This window comes from Lachnellula hyalina (genome assembly GCF_007821495.1).
Source record: "Lachnellula hyalina strain CBS 185.66 chromosome Unknown contig00062, whole genome shotgun sequence".
Lineage (NCBI taxonomy): Eukaryota > Fungi > Ascomycota > Leotiomycetes > Helotiales > Lachnaceae > Lachnellula > Lachnellula hyalina.
The window spans coordinates 54943-77181 of record NW_022157176.1 but is presented as its reverse complement, the minus strand read 5'-3'; the positions used below and the strand labels follow the sequence as shown (position 1 = coordinate 77181).

General features: G+C 47.8%; 6 protein-coding genes across 6 annotated transcripts; 4 read left to right on the top strand and 2 right to left on the bottom strand.

The window, feature by feature from the left end:
* Nucleotides 1–359: 359 nt before the first annotated feature.
* Nucleotides 360–1995, top strand: ADA2 (Transcriptional adapter; the record flags this gene model as incomplete). Its single annotated transcript, XM_031149354.1, has 2 exons — nt 360–452; nt 505–1995. 2 exons carry the CDS (start codon nt 360–362, stop codon nt 1993–1995), a joined length of 1584 nt encoding a protein of 527 aa, XP_031005559.1.
* A 2730-nt stretch (nt 1996–4725) lies between these two features.
* Nucleotides 4726–7010, bottom strand: nirA_0 (Nitrogen assimilation transcription factor; the record flags this gene model as incomplete). Its single annotated transcript, XM_031149353.1, has 4 exons — nt 4726–5374; nt 5419–5778; nt 5829–6637; nt 6759–7010. The coding sequence occupies 4 exons, from the start codon at nt 7008–7010 to the stop codon at nt 4726–4728; spliced, it is 2070 nt and encodes a 689-aa protein (XP_031005558.1).
* Nucleotides 7011–11146: 4136 nt separating this feature from the next.
* On the top strand, nt 11147–13673 carry usp107 (U1 snRNP-associated protein; the record flags this gene model as incomplete). The annotated part of the gene is made up of 4 exons (XM_031149352.1): nt 11147–11168; nt 11246–11335; nt 11384–13500; nt 13581–13673. 4 exons carry the CDS (start codon nt 11147–11149, stop codon nt 13671–13673), a joined length of 2322 nt encoding a protein of 773 aa, XP_031005557.1.
* A 2995-nt stretch (nt 13674–16668) lies between these two features.
* On the bottom strand, nt 16669–17622 carry LHYA1_G004390 (Uncharacterized protein; the record flags this gene model as incomplete). The annotated part of the gene is made up of 2 exons (XM_031149351.1): nt 16669–17554; nt 17585–17622. 2 exons carry the CDS (start codon nt 17620–17622, stop codon nt 16669–16671), a joined length of 924 nt encoding a protein of 307 aa, XP_031005556.1.
* Nucleotides 17623–18088: 466 nt separating this feature from the next.
* Nucleotides 18089–19099, top strand: LHYA1_G004389 (uncharacterized protein; the record flags this gene model as incomplete). The annotated part of the gene is made up of 2 exons (XM_031149350.1): nt 18089–18492; nt 18535–19099. 2 exons carry the CDS (start codon nt 18089–18091, stop codon nt 19097–19099), a joined length of 969 nt encoding a protein of 322 aa, XP_031005574.1.
* A 597-nt stretch (nt 19100–19696) lies between these two features.
* On the top strand, nt 19697–20466 carry LHYA1_G004388 (uncharacterized protein; the record flags this gene model as incomplete). Its single annotated transcript, XM_031149349.1, has 3 exons — nt 19697–19915; nt 19965–20033; nt 20107–20466. 3 exons carry the CDS (start codon nt 19697–19699, stop codon nt 20464–20466), a joined length of 648 nt encoding a protein of 215 aa, XP_031005575.1.
* Between the last annotated feature and the right edge of the window lie 1773 nt (nt 20467–22239).

Here is a 22239-nt window from a genome sequence, read left to right as displayed (position 1 = left end):
CCGTATACCTTCTAGCCCCACCATTTAGCGCTAGTCGGCGCTTACGGTATCAAATCCGAGCGGCTCAAGATGTCAAGATGTCATCTGGAGTTGACGATCCTGATATTAACAATCTGAATCTGAGCGCAAGCCACAACATCAACCTCGACTCGACCTGCAATCAAATTGCTTCACCGCTAAAAATCCTAGGATCGCCCTGAAACCGCCCTTCACATTCAAGCCTTCATCTTGAGCGTTACAGAGCCGCATAGGCTTCGAATGCGCCCTACCTAAGAGCCAGGCCAGTGGGACAGAAAGAGGACCTTACCGCCCCTTCCCCATCTCCTAGGCATCAGTCCCATCCCGAATTTGTATTTGAGATGGGCGTCATCCGGAAGAAGACCGCAACGCGGGGTGGCGAAGGAGGAGTCAAGTACGTCTGCGAGATCTGCTCTGCCGATATCACAAACACTGTAAGTCTTCTACCTATCTAAGTCGAGTCCGATCCTAATACTGTTCCAATAGGTCCGCATCCGATGCGCGCACAGCGTCTGTAACGAATACGACTTATGCGTAGAGTGCTTCAAGAATGGGGAATCTAGTGCCAATCACCACCCTCCTACCCACCCTTTCAACGTAATCGAGCAGAACTCCGTTCCGATATATGACAAGGATTGGGGTGCCGATGAAGAACTGTTACTTTTGGAGGGATGCGAAACATATGGTCTTGGGTCCTGGGCCGATGTAGCAGATCATATTGGAGGATACCGAGACAAGGACGAGGTTGCAAAACACTACATCGACACATACATCAGCAGCCCAAAATTCCCACTACCTGCACGCGCCAGTCCCAAAGACCTAACGCTACTGAATCAAGTTCCACGTGAACAATTCCAAGCTCTTAAAAAGAGAAGAATTGAAGATCGGAAAGAAAAGCAGAAGAATGCGCCTCCTCCACAATCCAAGAAGAAGCCTACTGCAAGTGTACCAGCGTGTCATGAGGTCCAAGGGTACATGCCTGGCCGCTTGGAGTTTGAGACTGAATACGCAAATGAAGCAGAAGAGGCTGTTCAACTTATGCAGTTTGATCCTGGAGATGGCATCAATCCTCGGACAGGCGAGTTGGAACCCGAGATGGACCTTAAAATGACCGTCATGGATGTGTACAACGCCCGCTTGACGCAAAGAGCCGAAAGGAAAAAGGTTATCTTTGAACACAACCTCCTCGAGTACCGCAAAAACTCCACCCTAGACAAGAAACGTACCAAAGAGGAACGTGATATCCTTAATAAGGCCAAGCCGTTCGCTCGGATGATGAACAGGGAAGATTTCGAAGAGTTCTGCGACGGCTTAATCCGTGAGCACAACCTACGCCAAGCAATCACTCAACTCCAAGACTGGCGCAACAACAAAATCGAAACTCTGAAAGGAGGCGAGAAATACGAGCAAGAGAAAGCCCAGCGCGTCCAGAACAAGGTACCTATGGGCTCCCTGGATCGTGAACGCTTCGCTAGCTCCCAACGCTCCAAACAAGCACCCATCATCGAAACCCCCTCTGGAGCAGCCCTACTCGTTGCTCCCGAACTCCCAATACGCCTCACTCCCAACACAGCAGCCAATACTCCCGTTGCTTCACCCGGCCGCCCCGCGCTAGCCGAGAAACCCAATGGTACGGCTCTCAGCAATGGTCACGCCACCAACGGCACTGCCACTCCTCAAACCGCAAAAGTCAAGTACCAAGTCCAACCTATCAGCGGCGTCACGCCCCTACCCTTATCTCAAGAAAACGCACCAGATATCCATCTCCTCACAGCAGACGAAATCGAGCTCTGCAAAGTGTGTCGTATCCAGCCAAAACCATACTTGGTCATCAAGGAGCGCATCATCAAAGAATCAGTTACAGGGAATGGTACTTTGAAAAAGAAGCAGGTCAAGGAGTTGGCGAAGGTGGATAGTCAGAAAGGAGGCAGGATCTTTGATTACTTTGTAAATGCTGGATGGATTGGGAAGGCTTAATTAAACTGGCCCTTTACTTTATGTTATAGGATAGGAGAGGACTTTATGAATTGGAGTTAAGGCGGCTGGTGGGTTTGAACTTGCTTCTTGGAAATCGGGATTTGCTACAGTACTTGTATATTGGCGAAAGGGGAGTTTGGACCGGACCGGACCGGGCTATACCATGGGGGAGTTTGCAGATAGAGCTGTTCTCATAGCTGAGATTGCTAGCGATGTACGTACGAGTTGGATGCAATGCAAGAAAGACATGTTGCAAACAGTGGCTTCGTCGTATCAGTTTTGTATGTGTCGTTGATTAATTAGCAAGTCACGTATGATATTGCCATGCCTCATAACATCGGTCAAACCAATACCTGAAACTTATTTCCTACTACAGTACTAAGTAACCTACTAGCAATATATTTCCTCCCCTAAACAACACAGCTACATATAGCGTTGAAGCCCAGCACCAACAAAGACCCTTACCTGCCTCTTTCTATCTCTGTCTATTCCTCGATTATACGACTTTGCGATTTGCGATTCATATATCCAAACACCGTCGAAGACTGATCACAGCAAAAATGTAGATGGGAGGAGAGAGATCATGAGGAGATAGTGGGGTTTGGTGACTGGAGGAGGGGGTGGGATGGGATGGTTAGTGAACGTAACACATTGTGTTGAGGTTTCATTGATCAGTCACTTGGTTGGTTGTATAAGTTTGTTTGTCTCTTCTAAATGAGTATGACTCACAATAATTGAGTGTGTTTGCTATATAGAAAAATTGAAAATCCCTCCACTGACCTGTATACTACGAGCCACCAGACAATAACATGTGGCTGATAGAAACGGCTGGGGAAAACGATGCAGTTTACTATAAAGCAGGTATCGCCTCTTGATGTCCCATCCCATCCCACCCCGTCCTCTTCAACCTCTACAGTACCTTAGGTACACCGTATTCGTAGGTATGGCCACACGCGGCTAACTGGGCTCGCTGACCAAAAGATCAGGAAATACCTATTGTAGCAAGCAACACTTGGGGAATCGAGGAGTTTGGTATTGTAAAGCTGGATTGCATGCATGGTCTACGAATGGCGTTCCATGAATAGATTGGATGTAAATTTGAGTGCAAGTCGGATAGACAAACAGCTAGCTGTGCAGGGATCTCCGAGTTGTAACCGCGTCTCCCAAGTCGTCCGATTGGTATTCAATTGGACTGCTTCTTCTGTGGTATGGCTAGCCAATTGACGGATAGTGGTACGTCGAGAGAGGGAATCTGGAGGTGTAGGGCATCGTCTGCTAAAAGGAGGATGGTATATCCGATAGTAGAGGCCACTGATATACAAAGACCCCAATTTGACACATGTGATGAGGTGGCCGGTGTAGAAGATACATAGTATCAGGGAATCGGAGAGGGGATATACACTCTGCTGTCAAACAAGCAAGCTCCCATGTGCCATCCGACGATGAAAGACCTTTTCATTCGGAGGCAAGCGCTATATACCTTGAGCGATATCATTAGCTCGCTTTGAGGACGTAGCTTTTGTTCTTGTAATCTTCAACATCAGGTAATCTGCACTCAGCCATAGGTGGAAAGTTTGCAGTTGGAGTAGACTTACCTGGGACCGTAAACCCGTTACTTTAGATTGGATTGCAATCTGGATGCCCTGCTTCGGCCATACACCATGTTAATTTTAGCACCTAAGATGAAGAGCATATATGTCGTAGGTACCTTAAGTGTCAGCTCATACTGGTAACATGACTCGGCGAATGTACAAGTCGGTACAGTAGCTAACAACGCATACATAGGTATGCGAATATGATAAGAATAGGTGGATGGTCAGGTTTAACATGTTATTGGTATGTTGAGTTCTCAGGTTCGCCACTGACGTCCTGTCCTGAAGAACCAATCCAATCAGGCGCGCTAAGCAGGAAACAGTGGGGCCAGCTCTGCCATATTGGCGGAGTGTTGCCCGTCTCCGCGAGCTAGAGACCCATCCGTTCTACATGCTTTATTGCAAGGCAGTAGACAGTGGCAATTCGAACTCATCCAAACCCCTATCCAGAGTTAGGGATATATATCGCGTTTTTTCATTCATTTATCTGCAGCGTCAAGTTAGCGAAGTTGGCACTCATACGATTCGCGATTCCGCTTCAACTTCACCGAGCATCTAGGGGGGCGAGGACCAGGAGAGTAAGGTCCGAGAGAACAAGTCCATTCGTGGCTGGCTGGCTGCCGTACTGGAAACATGTCCTGAAATCGGCGGATACAACCCGTTTGTCTCGCAATATAGCATCACAAAAAGGCCTCCTTAAAGATATTCGAACTTCGCCATCGAAATTCGACATGTCGGCTCCTTGCGCATATCCAAATCTCCATCTTGTACAAGGTGGCATTATAAATCAACCCTCGATTGAAGGGCTGGCGGAAGTCTGGCAGAGGTCTGGCAGAGGTCTGGCTTCTATTTGACTGACAATGATATGGTTGTCGTGAAAGGTTTGCTGCCGGCACGGCACGGTTAAGGAAAGCCATTTCAAACACCTCGAAAGAATGAAGGTATGCTCATTGCCGTTAAAATACTCCAGACGGCAAGATTTTCACTCACGGAACAAACTATCCTTCGACAAGTAACAAGAACTGACATGTCCAGGCTCGCCATCTCCCTCGACAAACAAAGTCGAATTCTAAGAGAGATCCACCAGGACCAAAACAAAAGCCGATGACTAGGGCGCGGACCGAAGGCCTTTGATAGTTCAATTTGTATTTAGCAGATTGTGAATCTGCATGAGACTCTGAGCGCCCCTCTCCTCCGCCGATGGAATTTTCCATCTCGAAGGACCCGAGGTCGATGCCAGGAACCCATGCGCAGGTCCTTCAGTAATCCAATCCGTGGAAAATGATGGAGCATACTTTGCATGAATCTCCTCGACAGGCTGAGTATACGTTTTCCTAGTGCACGCATCGATAAAGTCGTCCAAGCGATAAATCTCTTGGGATTTACCAGGTAGTGGCATGATGTCATTGGGGTTGCGAGGTAATGGAATGGAGCATTCTTTCGCAGTCCTTCTCAGCATTTCTTGTAATGGTCTTGCGACTGGAAATCCGGCACGCGACTGCATGAGAGCTTCCATCGCAAACTGAATAGCTTCGGGTCCGTCCTTAGCACCACCCTCCATACCTCCGGGGAAAAATCTGACAACCACATCAGTCAGATGAAGTACTGAGAACATCTGAAGTAGTGGTTGATATCGGCAGGTGTACTGGGTGCAATAATGTTGGTCGATGAGGTACAATCCTTGCTGGGCGTGCGTCCAAATGACTTCTTCCACAAGAGTCGTTGGAAACCCTTCGAAATCGAGTAGAGGACGGAGGAGCTGGATTATGGAGTTCTTGAATAGGATTCTGTATGATCAGCGAGATCTTATCTACATGGGAAACAATCATACAGGAGAGAGAGCACATGCGGAAGTGCTTGGCTATTGTTGTTCTCGATGTCTCCAATGCTGGTCGGAAGGTCATCCTGCCATGCCACGAACTTGCTATACTGTTGCAGGATTTGACGTGCAGATAACTTTGAACCTGGCTGGCTATACATCATCGTGGCCACGTCTCGGATGATCCTGATCAGTTTGGACTTCTCCCTATTCGTTGTGGCTAGGAGCCCTGGCCACGCGGGGCATTGATCATTCACATAGCGATAGAAGTACCATTTGGCTTCATCTGGCTCTGAGTCGTTCTCTTCAATGGTGTCGGAAGCTGTGTAGTTGACTATCACGGGGGCCTGGAAGGTCATTTGCGCCCATTCACTGAGTCAATCAGTATGGATGAATTAGTAATGGGATGAACTGAGACTGACACATTGAGATTCTGCACTCCTCGAACGGTGTTCTTCCAAACCTCTGCGAAGCCGTCACTTGTCTGGTATGCGACGTTGGATAGACTATCGGTAGCCACCCTCAGGTAAGACGAGGCACGCAAGCTTTTTCCACGAGCAGAGTCTATCAGGAACATGACCGCAAAGGCTTGTACGGTGGTAATGGTTTTGTCCTCCGGGTTCATGTCGTCCCGCACAGCATCACTGAAGTCTTCGCCCAGTTGCACAAAATCTATTTCGTCCGAGTCTGCCACAGAGTGCAAATGGCAAGCCATTGCACAAATGGCATTGACAAGAGCGGACGAGCAGTATTTTTTGGACTGCCTTTTGTAACTATCGACGAAACGGCCTTCGCTGAACAGTGTATGAACAGGATGGACCCAGGCAAAATACAACTGGAAGAGATGGTCCAAGACCGCAGAATCAGAGGTCACAGTTGTCCATTTGTGAGAAGATGACGTCCCTCCCATTTCGTGATCCGCGACTTCGAAGGTAGAATGATGAGACGTTCTAGGCGATGTGGTCTCCAGATCCTCGATAGGGGAATGGCCCAGACTTTTGACGATGGTGCTATACGCTTCTCCATTCTGAAGGCGTTCCAGAATCTCGGGAACTTTTCCATCATCTGTCGAGAGTGCTTGGAGGATCTGGTCGGTCAAATGGTCCTTTGCCTCGAGCTCTCTGATCTGCCTGACAAGCTCCTCCTTTGCATGCTTGATATGAACTTCGTAAACGCAATCGGAGGGTTCTATTCGTGACGCACACCTATGACACGGTTTCTCACCGTCACACTGCAAGAGAAGAAGTCAGTCGCAGATGGCGTTGGCACGAGGGGGTTGCATTAGGTTAAAGGTGAGGTGAGGTGCGCACACCAAGTAGCCAGATTCGGGGCACAAAAAAGGGACAACGCACCTTTGCTCGAGCCTTCTTACAGTTAAGGCAGGCATTTCGTGTAACTGACTCTGGGACCCTTCGACGTTTGGACGATGCTGTAGAGCCACTTATGTTGCTAGAGGTGCTTTTACTCGAACTGCCAGCGTCGAGCGGGTGGCGTGGATCACTGCCCGAATTGCCCGTGCTCTCGGATGTGGACTGGTACTGGCTTGGGTTGCTGGGAGACGCACTGCTGTCTCCGAAGGACGGACGGATTCTTCTGAAAGACATTATCGGGGCCGGATGCTTACGGCTGATACCATATAGATCTAGGAATTGAGTGGTGCCAATAATGCATACAAAGTCGGTCTGCTCAATACGTAGTAGGTATTTTATTTTGGTGCCACCTGAGGATACTGTGGGATTGTGGGTGGGAAAGCAGTGGATACAAGAATGCCATGAACGGTTCTCGATATGGCTGGGCTGGCAGGCACCACGAGATCACGATGATGCAGCAGCAGCAGTAAATGTCGGCTAATCGACGGAGGGAGCTTCTTATTCTCGAAGTTCAATGTTGGGTAGAATTGTATAGGTCGAGGTTGGAGGTACGAACTGCAACTAGCCGGTCTGTACTTGGTAAGTCTTTAAAGCATGCAAGGAGAATCTCACTAAGTATCATCGATTACTAGGATCGGAGAGATGTTGCGAGGGTGATGTCGACTTATTTGCCCTTGGGCAAGCTGCGAATAACTTCTCAAAGGCAAGTACGGGACGAATATCATGTTCGAAAGGTGGGTATATAGATAGGCACAGACATGCAGTTCATCATATGACGCAGGGCCTGTCTAGCTTCCATGGATTATCGAGGTCGAAGAGCAGCCCTATGGAAGAGCCGTATAGTATAACGAAGAGTGCATTGAAGAAGACACAAGACTGCTCGATGATAGTCGATATCGAAGTTTAATAATGGAGGCGTTGGAAAAGAAAGGACTTGATGCTTGGTCTAGCCTACGCTCGTCATTTCCTATCATCTCAGACGCGCCGCTTTCTACGCGCTATGAACAACCAGGGGATGGAGCATTCATACCATGCCTAGTATAGTAGGTACAATAGGTACTACTAGTACATGATTGTTGTTGTCGCGTTTGGAAAATGGAAGGCACTCACTAGGAAATACTCTCCGCTCCCCCCCTTCGCCACTCGCCTCCTTACCGAACTCCCGGCCGCTGGCGTCTCTTTCTGCTTGTTGCAACAGCTGCGCGTGTCTTTGGAGTGATTACTTGTTTTCGCTGCATCCCATCTCTTTTTTGACAACTATGCGGATGGTGAAAGACCCCTCTGGCCCAAAGATCGTGTTGCATGTGGCGGAACCTAGACATCGGGACCTTCTACAGTACGAGTACGACATCTCAATGTAATAGGGATCACCAGATGGCTCTGAGATTGGGCACGGAAGGATCTCCGATAGGTATGTCCCGAGAGCATCGAGATCTCGGAGAAGGCTCCGACTCCGACGATCAAAGGCACGGCATGGCATCTCATTTTGTTGGAGTGTACGGCGAGTGGATCGGATCGATCTACCGGCGTCTAAGCCGAGTCTCCGTCGGTTTCCAGAAACCGTCTACCAAGTAGCTCGTGGCAAACGGCTTCTAAACTTCGGAGAGCCTTGCCTTGTTCCTCTCAAAAGATTTACCCCTGACAGTCACGTTACATTACCCCTTTCCTTACGGGTTCAAACTCAGAACTCTCTTTCCCCACAAGGAAGACCAAGAGACACGGCTAAAATTCTCTTTATCTCACCTGCATGATTATCATTATGAATGATGTTGTGGAGCCGTGCTTCCAAATTGACATCTACCAGATCTAATAGAACCGCAACGAAAATCCGAACCAATCAGAATGAGTATCTTCAAATTCCCATTACATCAGGACTGCTCTACATTGCAAGTCAAGTCTGATCGCGCTTGACAGTTTTGGCATCTAGTCACGGCAACTAATAACAAGTATAAAGTAAGACTGGTTAGAGTGCATATATTATTGGTTACATGCTACGGTTCTTAAAACTCCTGCAATTGATTGATTGCGGAAGTACAGTACGACCCAACGCCAAGGATAAGATGGCTAGGCTATATGTTGCAAAGATCAGCGTACCGACAACCAGATATCTGGAGCACTTCCTAGAATCTTTTTGCTTAAACGAGATGCCACTCCAACTCGGGGTCGGGTATCACAAACTTGAAGGATATAGAACGAAGCTTCTATAGCTTGAATGCAAAGGCGTTGGCTTCTTGCGGTGCTTGAATTTAGAGTGGCAATGGCTCCCCTTTTAATAATTAGATGTTTTATAATAATTAATAGTAGCTAATAGTTTGTCTAGCCAAGATTCGGCTATCTTGTGTAACGATACAAAGGCAACGCAAATTTAAATAGCTATAGCTTCTAAATATAGTATCTGCTATAGTAGAAGGTAGTCTACATTCGACTTCCATGTTTAGAGAACTTATAACCTTATGTAAGACAATGACATAAAGTATACTCAAGGTAACGATCTTAAGCTAGCTTACCGGACGGTATAGTCGAATCTCTATAAAAAATTATAGCAGTGTGTGGTAATCTCTAGATAAGACTTGGAAAGGAAGCTAAAGGAAAGTTATTCGGATGATAGCTCTTTGGCAGCGTCTGGAAATAATCTACTTAGTACCTAGGTCCGAGTCTCTTAGGACTAAATTGAATGCATGTGAATGCATGTAAGAGCGTATCTCTTGAGCCCCTATGATACAAGATGAGAGCTCTTTAAACGCTCAAAAAACTCCTTGAAAAGGGCGCTCCAAAAACTCCCTGTCCGCCGTCAACAATACACTGACCCGGAGCCCACTCCGTCACCAGTCCAGCAAAAGGTATTCGTATAACATCCTTGTCGTCGTTGAAATACACGTTCATAGTGTTGAGCGGACTCGCTTCCCGATATGCACAGTCGACAGTAAACGGCGCAAGTTCGGGGCCGTTTCAAAGTCTATTAGAGGGAGATTCACTAGTAATAGTCACCAGGTTACTTTTGAAGTATCCAAAAACATTCTTGACAGGTGTCAAACCGCTTGGATTCTAGCACCACCTAATCAATCAACAGATACCATTGAAATTTCAAGTCAAAACTTCTTATAAGACAAATGACCTTGTACAACCAAGTAATTAAAAAGCAGAGCAAAACAGAATAATCTGATATCTATACATTTTCTATACCCAAATGCATCTATAATACACTTATTCTCTCAATATACACTACCACCCCTGATGTTTCAACTGTTTAACCCTACTAACAGTCGCCTTGAACCCCTCTTTAAAATTTCTTCTCCATCTTAAACTCGCAAGTCTTTTCCTCTTCAAGCCTGGCCGCTCGTGATATCGCTGATCAAGGGAGTCCTTTTTGACTTTATTCTTTTTGAGATTCAACTCCATCGACTTAAATGCCCGTCCCACATCGAAACTCTGGGTTACATATACACGTCTCCCCTGAGTTGGATTCAACCGCAATGGTATCTTTTGCACTGCCGCCGATGGGGCAATACCATCTAGGCCACGCATGAGATCCAGGTATGGAGTGGTGCCTGCTTCGCCTGTAGTAGAGCTTGGAGGATCTTTCATGCGTGAGATATCAAACCGGCCGGAATCGGGAGTGCGGTTGGCGGAGGCCTGACGCAATTCATTAAGCATGCTGGACGAGTCCGTCTCGGAGGATCGGATGGCGGCTTGGAGAGAGGATAGTTTGGGATACGAGGACGATGTGGGAGAGGGCCGTTGGGTCCAGAGGTTTTCGGACAGTTGCTCAATAATCTCGTCGTTCTTCGCGCGAGGATCTTTCGAGGCCTCTCCAGTCGAGGATTCGCTTTCAGGGGTAGTGGGAGGCGCAGAGGTTGTGGCTTGTGATCGCACAGCATCACATCGGTTGCTTGTAACAAAGTTACGTTGGGATGGAGGTGCGTAAGTGTATTTAGAAGTCAATTGCCTCCGGCTTGCACGTCGGATGTTGCTCGAGGGGATGAGTAGATTTGAGAGGGGCGACGCATTGCAGCGTATGAGAGCATCAGCTGCTCTTCGAAGCTCCATTGCCCTTTGAATAGTCAGTACCATTGATGAAGTCCTAGTAAGGGGAATACAACTTACATTGAGAGGAGCGCTGGTCGGTAGAGCTTTTCGTGATGTTGGATTCAAATCGTGAATTCTGGGAGCTTTGGACGACGCTAGTTATAAAAGTTGCTGGTCCGTGCACAGTGGCTTCACTTTCAATTTTGAAGCTCCAACCTCATATGTAATTTTGATGCGCCAGCCTCAGCAACTTCCCTTCTCCTTAGTTTGCTACTTCGGCGACATCCTAAGATAGGACTCTTATTATTGACACATTGGGAGATTCAATCGAGACAGATTCAACTATGTCGTATAACCCTTATGGAGGTGAGTTATTGCATCCTTTGAAGCTCCTAGCCCTTCTCTGAATACCTGTAATTACAAGTCCTAACATGGTTGAATAGCGTCGCCCTATGGGCCTCCTCCAGGATTTGGTTCTTCTTTCTCGGGCCAGAGCGGCAGTCCCCCCGGCATGGGCCCTCCTCCGGGAATGGGTAAGGCTCTCGATACTCGAAGCAGATACCCCTCTAACTCTTGTATAGGTCCTCCGCCAGGCATGTCAGCGCCAGGTACGGCTCCTCCTCCAGGTATACAGCAAGCCAACAGTGCTCAGGGTAGTCGACCGAGCGGACTCCCAGCCAGCTTCCAGGGCCCTCCAAATATGCCCAATATCAACTTCTCCGCGCCCGTTATTCGATTAGGCACCGGCCCTACGAAACCCTCCACGCCATTATCTGCAGGTGGGCCAGGAAGGAGAGAAAGTCAGGATCCTGCATCTGCAGGTGGAAGGGCTGGTCTGGGCGCTGAGAGGGGAATGGATGCTCAACGGCAAGCTTTGAAGGACGCTATGATGTCTCTGGTTCCACCTACAAAAGAAGAGATTGTACGAACCATATTTATCGGTGGCATTACTGAAGGCACCGGCGGAGACGATGGAATTGAGCGAATTTTGAGCACGGCAGGCAGATTACGGAGGTGGGACAGGGCTGTTGATGCTAATGGAAAGCAATGTTCGTTTGGGTTTGCACAATACGACGATGCGGAGAGCCTAGGTACGGCAGTAGAAGTTCTTAAGGATATTGAAATACCAACCAAGAGACAGCCGCCGAGCGATGGAGCCAAGAAAGATGGAAGCGACGAAGAAGATATTGAGAGAAGCAAGCTGCTTGTTTTCGTCGACGACAATTCACTAAACTATCTTGAAAGTTACCAGTCGAACCGTGGAGATGATGCCGCTGGAGAACAGTCGAGATTAGACATTGCTCGGGCTAACCTTAAGGGTGTTCTATACGAGTTGTTCCACCCTCCCATGTTTGTCAAGATGGAGGAAGGAGGCGAAGACACCGAAATGCAAGATGCAGAAAGAGGAGATAATGTGGAGGTTGTCAATATACCATTAGCCATCGACGATGAACTAGCAGATATTCCAGCAGAGATGCGAGAAACAGTTGCACAGGAAATTGCAGCATTTAGAGATCGCAGCACGAGGAGAGATCTCGAACGTCTCAAGCGGGAAGAGGAAATGGAAGCCCTTGAACGACAACGAAATGGAGCTCCTCGGCCGTCACGGCTCGCATCACCCCCACCCGGGGTGCCTAACGGACCGGCTGCTGGAACCAACAATATCCCACTTGGTCCACGCGGTGTACCAAATGCACCTTCTGGCCCCAAAGGTCAGGGCTCGCAAATGCCGCGGGACTATCAAAAAGGGGTCTCATTTATCAATGGTAGCGGTATTAATGGCAACGCAAGTGGAGATGTATGGATTAACCGTGAAGAGGAAGACGATCCTGCTAGTGATGAGGAGCTTGAGCGTAGACGCGCAGAGAAAAAGGAAGCTGAATTGGAAAAACAGTACCTTGATCAGGAACGCCGCTGGCTGAACCGAGAACGTTCACGAACGGCTGCTTTGGAGCGCGAGAAAGAGCGCGAAGGCGAAGATGCCGGCAAGGTCAGTATTGAAAAGGAGAAGATGGCTAAACGCCTAGCTGCTTGGGACGATGATCTGGAAGCATCACGCAAGGTCGAACCTTACTACTCGGATCGTAGCATGTGGATCCGAAATCGGGAGACGATCAGGTCTCGTGAGGCTGGAATAGATGATAGAGATCGCATTGCGGAACAGAGAGAGCGACAGCGCGAGATGGCTGATAAAGAACAGGCGCGTGGAATGGCCGATTCATTCTTGGATCGACAAGCCGAAGAGCTCGAATCCCGGTCAAACCGCGCTCAGCAGCCCTTCAAATTGTCACTTGGTGCCGCAGCCCAGAAGGCCCAGAAAGCTGCACCCCCTCGTCGGACCGTCGCAGAAGTCGAAGGACTGCTCGAGGACGAAGAGGACCTCAACAAGACTTCAAAACGCACGCTCATTCCTATCAAATTCGACCCTTCAGCCGCACCTGCTGGTCTGTCAGACGAAGAGCGTGATCAGGCTCAAAGGCAACTTGCGCAAGAGATCCCCAACGACAAGGATGGGCTCTGGGCTTGGGATGTCAAGTGGGAGTTTGTGGATGATTCTATCATCGACAAGCTCCGGCCCTTTGTCGAGAAGAAGATCATGGAGTACCTCGGCGTGCAAGAGCAGCTGCTAGTCGAAGTCGTCGAGGAACACGTCAGGACAAAAAGCAAGCCGCAAGATCTGGTGGAACAGTTGGAAGGTGTAAGTTTTTCCGTCTCCTCTCCTCCCATCTCGTCTTATCTTTTCAAACGCGACTTTAAGCTAATCAATCAATCTATCAGGCGTTGGATGAAGAAGCTGAAGAATTAGTCAGGAAGCTCTGGCGAATGCTTATCTTCTTTTCCGAGAGTGAAAAGAGAAATCTGGCTGCTTAGGCAGGTGATGAGACTGTATCGGGGCATGTAATGATCAGGGACTACGAAGTTACACATCAAGGGCATGCGGTGGAATTTGAAGCATTTCCAGCGTTGGGAAAAGTAATCGTATTGTAAGAATAGGACAACAAACAGCAAAGCTGCCGACATGAATGCGAATATCACTTTTAAGAATCACTTGGGCTTACAGTTGAGCTTTGTGTAGGTTGACTGGATTTGGTACCCTGTTTAAACTCGCGAGCGTCATTCATTGTCTGCTGCAACGCTATGCTATGCTATTTATACATGCCATTTGGAATACCTTAGTCCAAGTGAGACTTCGAGAATGTAGGAACCGTCAATGTACCCTCCTATTAATTCTAACCCATAATTCTACCCACCTCTCGTTTCATCAGCCTGAACCATATGCGCGCTTCCATTCAACCAACCTCTCCGTCCCCTTCACGCCACCCGAAAACCTCAACACGAACTCCTCCAACGTAAAATGATCCTGCAACTGCCACGGCCACACATCATTGCCTGCCCAACGAATTAGCATGATTAAAAATTGGAGTAGTTAGCCAAAGAGCCTGGGAACTGTCTCGAGGGCCGAGATCCCACATATTGTAGAATACGTTCTTTTGGTTCCCGACACAGCTCCCAACTCTAAAGCTCATATATAAAGACGGAGGAGTTTTCACTAACCCTCACCCCATTTCATCACCAGACCCTCTAGATTTTTCAAACCTGCATTTTTCGAGTAACCCTTTGACTCCATTATGTTGTCCCAGTTCAGATCGGCCTTGTCCATCATCTCTTGCTCTTTTCGAATCCGCTCCTGCATCAATTTTTGCTCTGTCATGTGCGCCTTGAAGCAAATACCCCTCCACGGTAGCATGTCTTGGACGGCGCGTCGGGCAAAGATGTATTCGCTGCAAAATTGCTCCGTGGGAACGAGGAGCGATATCGTGGCGTGGGGGTTTTCAGCTGACGTTTTCAGCATCGGCTTGACTGCGGAGGTGCATAATTAGTAGGAATTGAACTGTCTTGGGAATACTGTGACATTATTCTTACAGCTAGAAATGTATTCGGTGGTTGGCACACCGTCAACCATGTTTGGGCCCAGCTGGATCCGGTCAAAAGCCCAATCTGTGGGCGGATCATTTGTCCGTGGATTATTTCCCTTCATGCTTTTAAGGACGGCCGAGCTGTAAGCACATTTGACAAAGAAGACTAGTTTATGGGTCTTAAGCCGGTCGCAGAACTTGTTAACAATGGACGCCGTGTAGTGGTATAGAGCTCCGTTGATATCATTATTTGGCAGCCCGTGAGTCTTTGAAAACCTGGCCAGTTCGAGGAGATCAACCGAATCGGTTGGGCGTGGTAGGTAACCAAGGATACAGTCTCCGTCGGTGTTGTAGAACGTCCTATGCACGTCAATGTCCCAACAGCCTTGGTATAGTTACCTAGAAGCTTCGCGGGGCTGACTTACCGGTTCGGTTTTACGAAGCCCGTAACGCTCGCACCGTAAGGACGCAGAATACCAGTGTCTCTGTACTGCTGCTCGACAACCCGATGTACTGGCGGGATATGGGCCAACCACATATCCTTGATACGATTCTGCATAGCGAGTTAGCCCAACGAACAATTGATTATTTGTGGAGAGCAAAGGAGCCGCGAAGCTGTCTTAGAAGTCGGCACTAGCGGCATATAGCGAGCTGGACTCCTGGACCAGCTCCCTTCAAGAATTTCAGCACAAAGGCATGAGGATAAGCCTACCAAGTCAGGGTCACAATCCTCTCCCATAGAAAACCTTCGATTCGTCTCGAAACGCTCCATCGAGCGATCAACGGCAAACAGGTCGCCGAACATTTTAATCTGTTCGAAGTTCATACTAAGCCACATCATGGACTTTGTGCCTTCATAGCGATAGGGAAGCGTGGCGCGTTGAACTACAGGGTAAGCAACGAGCAATGGGCCGAAAAGTTCTTTTATCCTGAACGACGCCCGTGCAATTTGTGCATAGCATGCCAGAGTAACAGACGCCGAGTACCATAAATGTATTATTGCGTCGGTGAACATTCCTCCATGATTTTCGTGTGCGAGTGCAAGGATGAGCATATTACGGAAGGTAGATAGTTCGTCTGTTTCATTAACAACCACGTTGCAATGCCCTTGGTAGTTTGAGGGAAGACCATTGATAGTGGCCATTACACTTCTCAGATCTACCGCGGCTATAGAGTAGAGTTTTTCAGTGTCCATCCATACATGCACTCTTGTAGCGTCAACGGCAGACTCACTTGTAAAGCAGAGATCCAGGTCTTTGTGATAGTTCATACCCTCATTCTTGGCCAGATTGAGGATATCTCGCGGCGGCGTCATACCCCATAGAACCTTAAATACCCTCTCGTTGTACTGATGCACAGGCAGATTGTCCATATTCATGAGAAAAATCACCTCGTCGTACGTGTTGCAACTTCCGTAAATCCCTTTCACGGCTGGCTCTAAAAACAGGTAATCGGCGTAGAGCTTCTCGTGCTTGATCACGGATTTCTTGCATTCGGCTTTGTGACGCTTCCAATCATCTTCTTGGCAGGCTCTTGAGCAATACTGAGGATTACAGTCAGTACCAGCGGCAGCAAAGTCTGTGAATGCTTGAGATGTGTACTTTTACCAAGTGACAACGTTTACAAAATAGTTTCCCCTCATCACAGCAGATATCTTCGGCGCATTGAGTGCGGATCATGGTGGAAATGAAGAATGGTTTGATGATGCAGTTACGATTTTGCAGATACTGTAGCAAGCAAGCAGATTGTCTTACATAAAGGTAAAATGGGACATTGGCATTATCCTCGGTGGCACTTGCCAATTCGGACACCACGACGCCGGTGAAGCTTGTTAGAACTAAACACGGGACATAAAATCTCTCGGGGAACTCTATAGGACTATGAAAATACCTTCCTCGATAGCAATACCAACACAGGACAATGTTATACTTGTACTCGTTTGTAGATTGCTAGGGGAGAGCTTGTTCCTTCTCCTTTAAAAATCTTTCTAATCCTGAAGACTTCGCAGCTAATTCATTGGCCAACGAAGGCCGAGGCAACTCAAACGTCTCCCGAACCCTTCCATATTGAATGCCACCCAATTGAACCAAAGGCCGCATGACTGAGAGATCAATCTCTTCCCCCTTCTCTCCCAGAGCATCCTCTCTTACCCAGAACCGTGTCGCTTGAATAATAGCCAGGGATCCAAAGGGCTTCCCTAACTTCGCATGCCCATAATCCAAATCTTTCATCTCCAACAACTTCCCCTCGACCGAGAAAACAGCTTCCTTTACCCGCTCCGCCTTCACCGTGCTCGAAGATGCGGGATGCATCCCAGAAAACTCCCACTCAGACTGTCCAAATGGAACATCTAAAGAAGTTGCATTGACAGCCTCGATCATGTGTTCTGACACCACACTAATAACACACTCGCCCGTCTCGACAAGATTTCTCATCGTGTCCTTTGGCCTCTCAGCACGACCTGAAAATCCTATCACGAATATCGGGGGGTCGTGATCGACAACTTGGAAATAGCTAAAGGGTGCTAAATTTCGAGTTCCGTTTTTTGACACTGTGCTGACAAAACTGACTGGTCGAGGAACTCCAGACACTAGGAGTTTGTAATTTGAGATCATGGGTCGGCCATCTTTGTAGGGGTCAATCTCAACGTGACCTTTCTCGAGACTCGATGAATCTGAGGATCCCTTTCCGTATTTCCAATCCGGGTCTGGATTCTTGGTATATGTGATCGGAAGGGTGGAGTCGAAATCAGGTCGTGAAGCTTGGACTTTTTTGAAATCTGCATATTTAGGCTTCAGCTCAAATGGGCTCTTAGTGCTCGACATTCGCGCCTGACTGCAATGGTTCGTCGTTTTTATAACGGACTTTGAGGCTGTTGATGTAATGGGGGAAAATTTCCGCATTGTTGAAATTGTTGGTAGGAGCGATGGGTGAAAAACCGCAGGGGCAAGTGCTTCTAGTAGGTAGGCAGATAATAAGTGCGCTAGGCGGGGCCAATCGAATATTTACAGTAAGGATGTGATTTCTTTGCGTTCGTAATAAGAAGGTGTTTAGTATGCATCAATGTTGCATACTGCAAATCACTATGTAAAATACGAGCTGTCCAACAAAGCTATTGAAGCTGCTTGGTAAAGATACTTTAAGAGTGGGATACGCCCTACGCCATACAGGGCGGGGTGGTATTCAGGGGCTCGCTAAAGGCAGGTGCGTCCGGCTTCGGTGGCGAGGGCATTGCTTATTCTCACCTCCACTCCCCTCTTGAAGAGTGAGTGCGTCTTTATATTGTCCTACTTTTGTATCTGAGAAATAACAAAAAGACAAAAGAAATTCAAACCCTTTTCCTTCAACTATTTCCCGTCGTCATCAAGCATGTCCTCCACCAATATTAGACCAAAGCACGTGGACCGCACCTTTGCTCCTGGCATCGGTATACGCACTCTACCTCTAGTAGAAAGCATACCATCTAACCCCCCAAGGTCCACCATAGCTATCATGTCATTCGGCGAAATGGGAACTGGCATCGCCACCCTACTAAAGAAATACTCCTATCCGGTAGTCACAAATCTCGATGGACGAAGTGCTAAAACGAAAGCACGCGTAGAGGCGCTTGGGGTGAAATGCCTTCCACTAACCGAATTGGTTGCGGAAGCATCACTCTTCCTTTCACTCCTACCCCCAGCTGAAGCTCATAGGCTAGCAGAGACTGTGGCAAGAGCCTTCCAAGAGTCCAAACCCTCCAGCAGAGAACTCACATATCTCGACCTGAATGCCATGTCTCCTGATCTCTCGAGGCAAATCGGCTAGACTATTACTAGTGCTGGCATGAGCTTTCTAGACGGAGCACTCCTGGGATTCCCACCCAGAGAGCTAGAAAATAACGCCTGGTTCCAGCCTGCGATGCTCCTCGCCGGTCCCAAGCCCAAAGTCGGCCCTGGTCCATGGTCAGAAGAGCTCCTTAGTATCCTCAATATCCGCCACGTCGGCGGCGACTTCGGCGCCGCCAGCGGTCTTAAGACATGCTTCAGCGCCATTCACAAAGGACAATCTGCAGTCGCCATTCAAGCCTACACCACAGCGGAGAATCTCGGAGTCTTGCCTGCGCTCAGGAAACACATGACTGAGTATTTCCCCACGAGTACGCCGATAATCGAGAGCAGCATCTTCAATGCTCAGAGGAAAGCATATAGATGGATCAAAGAGATGGATGAGATTGAAGATACTTTTGCCAGAGAGGGTGGTTGGGATAGGGATCTTTTTCACGGCGTTTCGAAGGTGTTTGGAGTGGTGGCGGAGAAGACTGATTTGAGGAGTGAGAATAAGGAGGATGTGGGGGATATTACGACAGAGATCTGTGCTGGGTTGAGAAGGAAGAGTATTTGAAGCGGAAATAACAATACCGCATAAAGACGGAAAAGACGCCTATGTCCTTATTCCCTGCATTATAAGAGTATATAACTCGCAGGGGTTCACTTTGGCTTGAGATATTGACACTCAGTCCACGGTTCCAAGATGTTTTATGATATCTTGTGCGGTAAGAGCAGATTCTATTCTAAAGCTCTCCAAACAAAATCGAACCTACCACTCGCTCTAATTCTGCCAGGACAGCATTGTCCTGCTCTCGTTCTTCGCTTATTCTTCTCCCCATCCTGCGCTTCATCTTCCAAATCCAATATCTCTCAAGAGCTTAAGCGTCGAGCATTCGTTTCTCTTCCCTAAAGTCTTTACGCAGATTACCAAGACAGTCGGTCGATTGTCCATTGACTTCAAGTACGTATTTCTTCATTCAACGAGCAAGGTCGCTCCTCACTTAAGAATTCCTACTGTGTTCCTTTGTTGTCACTTTCTCATCATGGTTTGGAAAATGTGAGGGCTGACGCGGAGAAGACCACCACGAGAAAATCTCCCAATATGTCTCAATTTTCCGACACATCATAAACCTTCGCCAGCTCAGAAGCCATCGAGTCGGTTATGTTCTTAATGCCCGACTTCACGCCCGATACACGCCTGAGGGTCTTTGGTCGAGACTTTCATGTCCACTCCTCATTTCTAAAGCTCCACTCAGCCTTCTTCCGGACGTTTCTCGAATCACCGGAGAAGGGACTCCCTGTTACTTCATGTGGCTTCCGATACGAATGGGTTACTGAGGTGGATAAAGACGATACTTGGTCTCTAATTTGGGCTGGCTCTACTGAAAAGGTAAGCAGGTCATTTAGCAGAATACAGATTGAGCCTAACTTTTCTCCAGTCTGGGACTGTATCTGACGTTGGCAAATTCACTGGCGACCAGAACGCGGAGATCTCGGCCTTCACCATTGTCATCCAAGCAATTCACAACTGGCGATTTATTATTCGAATCCCAACCCAACTCTGCCTTGCTACAAAGCCAGCCGATTGCTATTGCACTTTACCCAGCCTATCTAAGTCTCTTTATTGTCGCTTTTGGAAGTCGCGAGTTCTGCGATAGTATTCGGGGCAATGAGATAAAAATTCGGGTCGCAGCAATTAAGCTGAGAAACGAGGTCCTCTATCGGGCATATATGACCTTGCTGATGGGCCCATGGACCATGCCAAAATATTTGTGCATCAAAGACAAGAAGCTCGAGCAGTTGGCAGCTTTGGTACATCACAGCATATTTTGTAAGGTTCTGCGTACGCAGCATAATGTATCCCAGGGAATCGTTGAATTTGGGGGCCCTCATTTCGCAAGAATATACCAAAGGGAAGAGCTCGAGGCAATGACCTCTTAACATGTATGAAAAGCCGGGTGAAGTTCCTTCCCTACGCTTGCTATCTCTCTATCGGCAGCTTGTCGATGGAGCACTGGGAAATAAGCTCGAGTGGCTTCTCCAAAACAACTTAGCTCTCTATCCTGCAGCGATAGGATTGAGCTCCTTCAGATTGCACAGTTATCAATATCCCGCAAAGCCTATTATTACTTTTGAATCTCAGCCTGTTCCCCCTAAAAGATACCATAATTAAGACACGATACAGTACACGATAAAATGGCGGGGAAACCTCTCTAGCCTCTCCTCTTCTAGCCTTGACGTTACTCTCGCATGCAGCTGCCTAAAATGGGTAGGTCTATTGCTAGCACCTTTTACATACCTAGTTATGGAATAGCTTTTCCGCCTTTTGCTTACCTAAAGCGGACCAAGCGCGCTAACGCAGAATCAGATCGAGATATGCGAGAGTGGCAGCACCTTACACTAGCGTGTTTTGAGTTCTTACAGAGTACAGTATACGAGTAGCACAGAACATTAAGAGGACTCCATTTATTTCATTCTGTTGGGATATGGGGTCATTGAACGGGATGGGACGGGACTTTATATATGTGATATATCGTGGCTGACTAAGCTAAGAGGCTTCCCCCACCCATCCTTTGTACCTACTATGGACAAGCTATAGAGTAAGTTTTATTAGCTGGTACGGAGTCATCACATCTGTGATACCAACACATTCATTCTGGGGAAACCTTTAGATGGTGGGGCCTGTGTTTATGGAACGCGGTGTGGCATTTGCTTGCTTACTTTCTGTTGATCATTTGCAGGCCGGTGCTTTTCATTTCGGTTTGTGTTTAATTATTTTCCATGACACCGTTACTGTCGTGTGCCTCATTCATGTGTATGGTTGGCTTGACTATTGTTCGTGAAGTTATTTAGACTTCCCGTTGAGTCAAATCTCAGCTAGTGCGATATTTGAAGTCCGAACAGCCGTTGAAACTCTACCGGTAGTTGCCTTCAGGAAAACGAATACAATAAGTCCACCAACTGGATTAGGACATTCTACTTCGTCACAGGCCAAACTGTTACGCCAAGAAGACCAAGGCAGGGGGCCTTGCTTTGGTGCGTTTACCACCCTTCTTAACTCCTCTGCTATAGATTTCTTGGCGTAACAGTTTGGCCTGTGATAAAGTATCCCCGTTCACTTGCTTCTGTCGGTGGCAGTGCCAGGTAGACCTTGGGTTTGGAAGGGATTTGTTCACGCCTCAGTTTCGTACTACTGGAAGACCTTGGGGAACTCCAATCAGAGAGTTATTAGAGCCGCAACCTCCTTGATGGCCTTCGTAGAATGGATCTGAATCCGAATCAGCGGATTGGGCCAGCCAACTCATTGCAGACATGTGTATTAAGTATCGTATTTGGATCTGTAGACCATGACCATGATAATCATCTTGACGTCGCAGGAGAAGAGATATCCTTACGGAGGTGGACTAAAGATTGGTGCACAGAATCGGTGGTCCACCCCCGAACTTTCCTCACCCTTAACCCCAGCTGCACCGATCGATGATCTATTATTCAGAGATCCCAATGTCGTGATATTGGCAAATGACAGGGTACGTTAATCGAGTTACGGAGTATTTGCATTTGCTTGGCTTCATCTGTCGTAATAATTACGGAGAAGATGAGATATCTCGTCTCCGCAAGAGTCGGCAACTTGGCAAGGCAAGACCCGTTTTCTTCTACGGAGGTATACTCCGTAGTTACCGAGGGTTTTACTAACTTAGCTTGAAGAACTACCGT